At 38.3% G+C, this 9,788-nt stretch overlaps 1 protein-coding gene across 1 annotated transcript in view; it reads left to right on the forward strand.

The window, feature by feature from the left end:
* Window positions 1-4,358: 4,358 nt before the first annotated feature.
* LOC109240560 overlaps window positions 4,359-9,788 on the forward strand; it is a 27,506-nt gene continuing 22,076 nt past the window's right edge. Inside the window, exon 1 of the mRNA XM_019407213.1 lies at window positions 4,359-4,821. Coding sequence (XP_019262758.1) covers window positions 4,552-4,821 — 270 coding nt within the window. The 5' untranslated portion in view covers window positions 4,359-4,551. The remainder of the gene's footprint in view (window positions 4,822-9,788) is intronic.

The raw sequence follows: 9,788 nt of genomic DNA on the forward strand, positions 1-9,788 counted from the left end.
GGTGGGTGGGGACCCAGACCATTTTCCAGTTATGATGGGGTTGCATCAGGGCTACCACTAACTCAACCCTTTTTTGTTTTGCTCTAACGATTGACGTATTGACGCACCACATCCAAGAGGAGGTGTCGTGGTGCATGCTATTTGCAGATGATATTGTAGTGATTGACGAGATGCGAGATGGTGTGAATGCGCAATTAGAGGTATGGAGGAAGACCCTAGAATCTAAAGGTTTCAAGTTGAGCAGGACTAAGACAGAATACTTGGAGTGTAAGTTCAGTGGCGAGACTCGAGGAAGGGAAGGGGAGGTGAGGCTGGACTCGCAGGTCATCCGTAGGAGAGGTAATTTTAAGTACCTTGGGTCTATTATTCAGGGGGATGGGGAGATTGATGAAGATGACACACATTGTATTGGTGCGAGATGGATGAAATGGAGACTCGCTTCCGGTGTTTTGTGTAACAAGAAGTGCCGCCAAAACTTAAGAGTAAGTTTTACAGAGTGGTGGTCATACCAACGATGTTGTATGGGGCTGAGTGTTGGCCAGTCAACCTTGCTCATGTCCAGAAGATGAAGGTAGCACAGATAAGGATGTTGAGATGGATGTGCGGGCACACTAGGTTAGATAGGATAAAAAATGAGGTTATTCGTAATAAGGTGGGTGTGGCCCCTATTGAGGACAAGATGCGGGAAGCGTGGCTTAGGTGGTTTGGTTATGTAAAGAGGAGGGCACATACACATTGGAGGGCCTACGGAGAGGTAGAGGTAGGCCAAATAAGAGGTGGGGATAGGTGATTAAGCAAAATATGGCGCAGCTTCAGCTGACCGAGGACATGACCCTTGATAGGAAGGTATGGAGGTCGAGGATTAGGGTAGTAGAGTATGTATTCTAGAGTGTTCATAACAGTAGTATTGGCACGCAGTCTCGCTTTCTGTTGGTAGTAGGTTTTTATGACTAACCGATGTTTTATTTTATTATTGATCACTTTACTATCTTGTTGTTTTTATTCTGCTTTTATATGGCTTTTTGGTATTGTCCCTTCGTGTCTATATTGTCATTAATGTGGTGCTTGTGCTTTCTTTAGCCGAGGATCTACTGGAAACAACCTCTCTATCCTCACAAGGTAGGGGTAAGGTCTGCGTACACACTACCCTCCCCAAACCCCACAGTGTGGGATAATACTTGATATGTTGTTGTTGTAGAAAATTATAATGGCTCTTAGTCTCCAAAACTAGATAAGCCTAACACACATTGAGAATTTAGCAGAAAACGGCCAAGATAATAATTTAAACTGATAAGCACCATAATAAATCCAAACTAGAACAATAGTCATAAAATCCCGAAAACCGTTGGTACACAGTCGTAAGCTCTAATGAAGTACACTAGGAATCTCTAGATACAATACTGTTTGATAGGAAGATAAACAGTAGTAAAGACAATATCAGAATGTGGCTCTAAGGCCTGCGAGCGTCAAGTATGTATACCTTGAAGTCTCCAAATGGCTGAATCAACTCACGGGCATCCGGCACGGGTAGAAGTACCTGGATATGCATAAATATATAAAGAAGCACAACATGAGTACACCATAATAGTATCCAGTAAGTAGCAAGCCTAACCTAGGTAAGAGTAGTGACGAGGTCATGTCACGACACCTATTGGATATAGAAACCTGTGCTGGATCTTAATATAATCTAACAACGGAGAAGTAAAGTTAATAAATGACAATAAAGTAATATATCAATACAAGACTAATAACGAAAATAAAAGCAACAAATGACAACAAAAAGTGTACATATAATAAAGACAACAAGTAACCAATTACAATTAAAATACAGTTGGAATGAGGTAAGGAAACAAACAATAACCGTTCAAATCAACAAGCTTTTCCAGCATAGAATGTATAACAAGAATCACACTGAGGTACCACACCTCATATTCACATTTCACGAGTCATAATCACAACCTCCCTTATATCGCCGTGAGAGCCTTGTATTTATTTTTAAAAACATTTTTCCCCAAATAGCTTTACGCACTTTAGCCCCTTTATCTCGCTGTGTGGCTTTAAGTAATTCGCTTACTAGCAACACACAAATAAATCCCACCTTATCTTGCTGTATGTGCATCAATACACCACTCTTATACCGCCGCATGCGCATCAATATCACAACACAATAATCAACTCGCACCACACGTGCCCATATGCCACAACATTTCCAAAATTAACAATACCAATGTCACTAAACACATAGACCACGGATCAACCACAATGTGTATAAGAATTTCAATAATAACAAAATGAACGGGAAATAACTCAACAAGAAAAGGTATTCCAATAATCAACAACTTCAATCACAAAATGTGTTAATAGCTCTCAATAACCACAACTTCAATAAACCCAACAATGAAGGTATTTCCATGAAATGACAACTTCAAATTCAAATGCATAACATAAGCTCAACAATAAAAGAGATAGCATAAATTAGCAACTACGATTAAATGCATGAGAATAACTCAACAATGGAAAAGATAGCATGTAGTAACAACTACTAATAAATGCATATAAAAGTAACCTCGATAAATAAAAAATGGAACGTGTAATAACAACTTCAATTAAAGCATGTAAGAATAAAGCTGACAACGGAAGTTAGAACGAATAAGGACAACTACAATTAAATGCTTATAAGTAACCTAAGAGTCTAAATCAGTCAATTTTCATATATAAACCCATGTACACACCACCTCATATACACGTCTTCCACATAATTCAAATAGTACAGTCAAACTCAATCCTAAGAGGTAGTTTCCCCTACACAAAGTTAGGCAAGATACTTACCCCAACTAGGCCAAATCAACACTCAAAAATGACTTTTTCCTTAAAATTCGCCTCTGCACGACTCAAATCTAACAAAAAATGACTTAATATCATCAAACAATGCAAGAGAAATCAATTTCAATTAATAAAGTTAAGATCTTTACACATTTTCCAAAAGTTAACAAAAGTCAATTCCAGACCTACTCGGTCATAGTCTGAGTCCAAGGGTAGATCTCGACTACTTATAACTCTACGAGTCCATATATGTGTTTTGTTTCAAATTCGAGTCCAATTTGATTCTAAAATCTCAAATTTTCATTTTTTTAAAATATAGACAAAATTCCCCAAAAATTCTCTTAGATTCTCATGAATTAGAGGTTAAAACTCAAAAATAATCATGTAATATTATTAAAAATCACTTACCCAATATTGTAGTGGAAAATGCCTCCTCAAAATCGCCTCCTACCGAGTATAGGATTCTAAAACATGAAAATGAGACTAAGTCCCATTTTTCTAGCCCTTTTGTTCAGGTGCAGAAGTCACAATTGAGACCCTGGTTTCACAATTGCGAACCCTCACAAATGAAATATGCCATCATAAATGTGGCACCTGACAGCCCAAGAAAATGTCGCAAATGCGATTTTGATTTCGCATCGCATTTTGACTTCGCAAATGCAAAGTCAGCCCCATTCGCAAATGCGACCAAATGATCGCAATTGCGACCTACCCAGCCGAGGCCTATACTTTGCAAATGCGAGTAGGGCATCGCAAATGCGATACCTGAGTCCTCCCTATCCACTTTGCAATTGCGATGTTGGCACTCGCCATCCACAATATCCAACCACGACCACAAAGCACATCAACCATTGTAATTATCGTTATAGCACAATCATTACCACTACCACCACTCACATTGTGCAATCACTGTCACCCGCCACTATCGTTAAGTACCACCATCGACCACAACCAACCATCTCATGACAAAACATTTTAATAAGATACTATTTAAATTATTAATTAATGTTAATTATAATATCCATATGTCTAGAAAACAAACAATTTTAATTATTTAATGTTCAAATTTAAATATAATATCTTAATGTTTATTTGTGTATTCAGATTTAAATATCCAATTCTATAAAAAAAAATGCGGCGCCTAAGTGTCTTTCTACCCATTTTAAGATTTTCCATCAGACAATGTTTATTTGTGATCTTATTAAAAGAGAAGTTATATTTGGCTAAATCTTTTATTTTTACAGTTTCAACTAAATTTATAGGAATAATTTGTTAAATATTTAAAGGAAGCATAAAGTACTTATTTTGATAAATTTAAGAATTAATATTATTCAAAAATATATTTAAGGGACTAGTATAAACTTATCCCTTACGTTAGCATAAAAGAAAAAGATTACCTTAAAAAAAGAGAACATAAAAGAAAAAGGAAAAATAATTTTTCTTTTTTTGATGAAAAAAAAAAGGAGTTGACCAAGCGTCAAATGAGAGACAAACAGACGGCAGTTACACGTGAGATTAAAGACTCGACTAAAAAAGAGCAAAACAGAAGCAACTGAAAAAGGGATTAAAAGAAAATCCAATTCCAAAAAAGTTCTCTTCAATTCGTTACCGTATTTTTCCGTCTTTAGGGTTTCGAATCAGTGTTTCCCTCTCTTTTCCATGTCTTCCTCTCCCCAAATCTCATACGTCGGAACCCTAATTTCCATCCAATATTAAATACGATCTCCAATGGAGGGCGGCGGTAGTGGCGGAGAATCGATAGTAGGGAGGACGTCAACGTCGTATGAGGCTGCGGCCGGCCGGCGGAGGTTCACGGTAGAGCTCCGGCCGGGAGAAACCACAATTGTATCGTGGAAGAAGCTTCTCAAGGACGCTACTATCTCTCAGTCCAATGCTCCTAATGGTGCTGGTCCTGCTCCAACGACATCGTCTGCAGCTGCTGCTGCTGTCATTCAACCTCCACTGCCACATCCTTCGCTCGAGACTCGATTAGCTTCGGTAGGTTACCAGTCGAGTTTAATCCTAACTTGTTTATGTAGTGTTTAAACTAAATTCTAGAAACATAATGATGTATTATTTGAGCTGCATAAAAGTCATTAGGACATGATTGCAGTTACTTGGGTGGAGAGTAGAATCTTTTGCATTCATGCATTATTTAATACATTTATTAAGTTTCTTCATTTGTCACTGGTGGGGGGAGGGGATGATTGGGTTGGCGTGGGAGTGTAGCCAAGACGATATCAAATTCCTCTATGTATACCAATTCCTGTGTTTTGTATGGAAAATCGCGAGATTCCACGTGAGATTCTCAATTGGAATTGGTATGAGAGTGACTCCACTCACCCGTTTAGTGATTCCTCTTCTTGGATCTGCGTGCGGAAGCAAAGCCAGAGTGCTTTTGGAATATGGAGGTGGTTTCTTCATCCACCCCATGATGGTGATAAATATGAAAGTCCTTGTTTAGTAGGGGAACTGTTATTGGCATTATTTTCATTTTTTATTTGATAAAGTATTGGCATCATTCATCACTATAAGGAGTAAGTTAGATTTATGGTATTTTGGAATAGAAAAAGATTCTGGGTCTTAGAAGCTGGTTAGGTTGCTCCATGATGTTGTTCTGGTCCAAATCTAAGGAGTTGGGAAGATATTGTCATTGTTACATGCTGTGTTATTATGGTTTCTTTTAGTGGAGTATTCTTATGTAATCTAGATCAATTATCAAGCTGCAGAGCTTAGTTTTGTGTTTCAGTTCACATGGTTTTGGATAAATTTGGCATATAAGAAATTAAAATTTTGTGGGTAAGAGTAGAACCTTGACTCTTACCTTCGAAGGTGACAAGAAGGAGAAAAGATAGTAAAGTCGAAGGGAGAGACAAAATATGAAGAGAAAGAAGCAAAGAGAAGAGATATTATCTTGTTGCTTTTCTGGTGTTTGGGTTTGGTTTGGTCAGCTAACACTGATCATACTTTTGCTTTCTAGTTTTATCTTTTTTATTGTCAAAATATTTGTTCTTTTGAAATTGTATGTTCAGCTAAAACTATGTAGTAAGTGATTACCCGGAGAAATAAAAAGTTGAACAAATCTTTGGATCCATTATAGTTCTTTTTTCTTGGGGAATTTGTCTTCTTCGGTACAATTCTTCTAATCCTTCTGGACTTGCCCATGATTATTGAAGTGGAACTTAGTGATAAAAAGAAAAAAAGAAGGCAATTCAATCAACAACAACAAGCCCGGTATAATCCCGCAAGTGGGGTGTGGAGAGGGTAGAGTGTACGCAGACCTTATCCTTACTTGGTGAAGGTAGAGAAGATGTTTCCAATAGATCCTCGGTTCAAGAAAAGATGAAAAAAAGGAGAAAAGGAAGAATAAGCAGAAGAAGAAATCGAAGAAGAAAAAAGAAAAAGGAAGAGAAAACAAAACAAGAAAAAGGAGTATCACCAAACAGTAACAACATGAAAAATAAGAATATCATGGTTTAGGCGTTAAAAATTTGTCTAACTTGGGAAGTGTGCCCAGTCATTAACTCTCTCTTCAAAACATTTTCTAGCGACATTTTTTCCTTTCGATAATTCTGTATTAGTATTTTTATTCATCACGGAGGACAAGATCTTTTTTATTTCAGGTGAAAAATCGTTTGTGCTTATTGATTTCGGTGAAGGGTAGTTTGTTTTGATTGAAAGGGGTAGAAGATTTGAGTGTTCAATTAAAATAGATGAGGAAAATCTCCGACGAGTATGCATTGAGCAAGCTTCTAAAAAAACATGGATTTATTACAAATGATGGGGATGGGAATCACAAGCATACTATTACAGAATTTTTGTTATCCTCAACTCCTATGGTTGGTTCTTTCATATTGAAACATGGTTGGGAGACAAGAAGGAAGAAAGCTGTGATTATTCCGGAAGTTGGTTTCAACTGGGGCTGGGAAGATATAGCCGATAAAGTTCTACGTTTTTTAGGGAAGCAATCTACAACCAGATTCAAGCATGCTAATACACACTAGTCGAAGTCATATGTTGACACAACAAAGATCGATCAGTGGCCGAAGATGACAAAGGATCCAGCTAGGGAGGTGGACAATGCGACAATAGTCAATCTGGTGATGAGGGTTACTAATTTCTATCCGGATGCTTGGTGGGAACTTTCAATGACCCCTTCAATTATAGTTCAAATCATGAAGTGATCCAATAATGGTTTTTGAATAGATGGAAGAGTTGTAAATGTTACCTTCTAAAAAAAAATAGATGGAAGAGTTGTGCTGGTATGAAAGTGACTCCAATGTCCCACAATAAATTTCTATTCGAACTTCCCTCAAGGAAAGAAGCTGTGGGAATTCATGCTAGAGATTGGTTGTGGAATGGTCGTCGCCTTGCTTTGGAGTGGTGGTTGGCAATGGCCGGAACTGAAATTGCTCGCCAAAGATCTGATCAAATATGGATCAAAGCTTTTGGAATCCCAATCAACGTCTGGAAACTTGATACATTCAGAACAATTGGTGATCTTTAGGGTGGTTTCATAGACATTGATGAAGACACGAAGCACCAGAGTCACTATATGTATGCTAGAATCTGTGTCAACCGCAGCAATGCAAAATGTCTAGACAAGATAGAGCTTGAGGTGGAGCACTGGAGGTATGAAATCTCAATTCTGAAGGGAATTGTTGCGACACCCAAATTAGTCCGACATGCCGGAAGAGATGGGTTGGGGATTAAAGTAGCGGTGAGTTCGGGGAAAGTTGCTGGGAGTTTTGTCCAATCGAAGCACGTGGATAGACAGCTAGACACATGGCACTTTAATTCAAAATTATCGGGCCCTCTTCCCAGTAATATTAAATCTCGGGCCAGAGAAGGAAATTTTATAACCCGTCCCCATGAATAAAGTAGCTCCAAATCTATTAAAGACCTAGGGACTTAATGAAGCTTATTATTCAAACACCCAGCAAAAAAAGTCCATACAAAGTCAAAGAAAAAAAACCCACTAACACACATTGAATGGTGTGCCACTAGACTTTTGCCAAATCCTTGTCTCATATCGAACGAAGCTGAGCCTCCCCCTACCGTCAATTAATAGCAAGCCCATGAGAACTCCATCATTGCGGTTTCAAATTCACAGGTATTAGCTATGACCTCCCACTCAGATGCCGATGATGAAGCAGATTATGATGCCGAAACTTTTATCCAAGACCTGAGGGGTCTCTCACAATGGGTATATTGGTCTGAAATTGCTTCAACAATCTTCCTTCAGTGAGTCTCTCCCCCTTTCTTGGCACGATGTTGAGCAGTTGGAGCTATAAGAAATTCTGCAAGTATCACTGGCACCCACAACAATAGAGACTTCCAAATGGACAAAATTAGTATTGGGGAAGGCGTGCAAGACATTCGGGATTAATGTAGTTGGATTTGAACACGAAATTTTCGACCTAGTACTGAGAATGGATCAAAACACATAGAGTCAATTGCAAAAAAATAAGTCACTTTCTACCGCTAATAAAAAAGGGAAGGGGAGAAAGAGAGGGGAGGTAGAAGTTCTAAACCTAATTAGTGGTATCAATTATGATGGGAGGAATGGAAGGGATAGGGGCTGGAGTTGTAAGAATTAATCCATATGAAGATCAAAATCCTTTTTTGGAATATACAAGGTCTTAACGATAAAGAGTAAAAGGAGTATCCTTACCTCATTAGTTAAAAAATGGAAAGCAGAAGTGCCTTCAGGAGACGAAGATGGATAACATGCCTTCAAGCATAATTTATAGATATGGGGGANATTATCGTTTGCTGGGACAAGAGATTGTGGAAGTGTATTAACTCACATCAAGGCTGCTACTCAACAATATGTATACTTGAGACTTGAGAGCCTTCAGGAGAATTTCAAGCGGGGTTTCACAGGAGTTTATGGCCCACATACCAACGCTGAGAGGGATGACTTTTGGCTGGAATTGGGGGCAGTAAGGGTATATGGAGTGACCAACAGGTTATTGGAGGAGACTTCAATGTATGCAAATTTGTGAATGAAAGATTAATTGCAATAGAAGAACCAAAGCTATGAGAAGCTTTTCTGAAACTATCTCAGATCTTCAGTTGATTGTTATACCATTACAAGGGGCACAATATACATGGTCAGGGGGAGAAAGTAATTTGTAGGCCTCAAGAATCGACAGGTTTCTTATCTCTACAGAAAATGGAAGTTTTAATACCATAAGTAACTGGCAATACCGAAGCCTATTTCAGATCCCAGACATCTACTGTTGGAAAGTCGAGATTGGGACTCAACTTCATCATACTTCAAATTTGAGAATATGTGGCTTCAACATCCCGCCAAGAAAAAGTGCAACACCATTAAATCCATGAGGTCTCTCACAATGGGTATATTGGTCTGAAATTGATTCAACAATCTTCCTTCAGTGAGTCTCTCCCCCTTTCTTGGCACGATGTTGAGCAGTTGGAGCTATAAGAAATTCTGCAAGTATCACTGGCACCCACAACAATAGAGACTTCCAAATGGACAAAATTAGTATTGGGGAAGGCGTGCAAGACATTCGGGATTAATGTAGTTGGATTTGAACACGAAATTTTCGACCTAGTATTGAGAATGGATCAAAACACATAGAGTCAATTGCAAAAACATAAGTCACTTTCTACCGCTAATAAAAAAGGGAAGGGGAGAAAGAGAGGGGAGGTAGAAGTTCTAAACCTAATTAGTGGTATCAATTATGATGGGAGGAATGGAAGGGATAGGGGCTGGAGTTGTAAGAATTAATCCATATGAAGATCAAAATCCTTTTTTGGAATATACAAGGTCTTAACGATAAAGAGTAAAAGGAGTACCCTTACCTCATTAGTTAAAAAATGGAAAGCAGAAGTGCCTTCAGGAGACGAAGATGGATAACATGCCTTCAAGCATAATTTATTAGATATGGGGGAATACGTGGGATGATTGGGCAAAATTACAAGCAAGTGATGATTTA

Source organism: Nicotiana attenuata, unplaced genomic scaffold (genome assembly GCF_001879085.1).
Source record: "Nicotiana attenuata strain UT unplaced genomic scaffold, NIATTr2, whole genome shotgun sequence".
In the NCBI taxonomy this organism is placed as follows: domain Eukaryota; kingdom Viridiplantae; phylum Streptophyta; class Magnoliopsida; order Solanales; family Solanaceae; genus Nicotiana; species Nicotiana attenuata.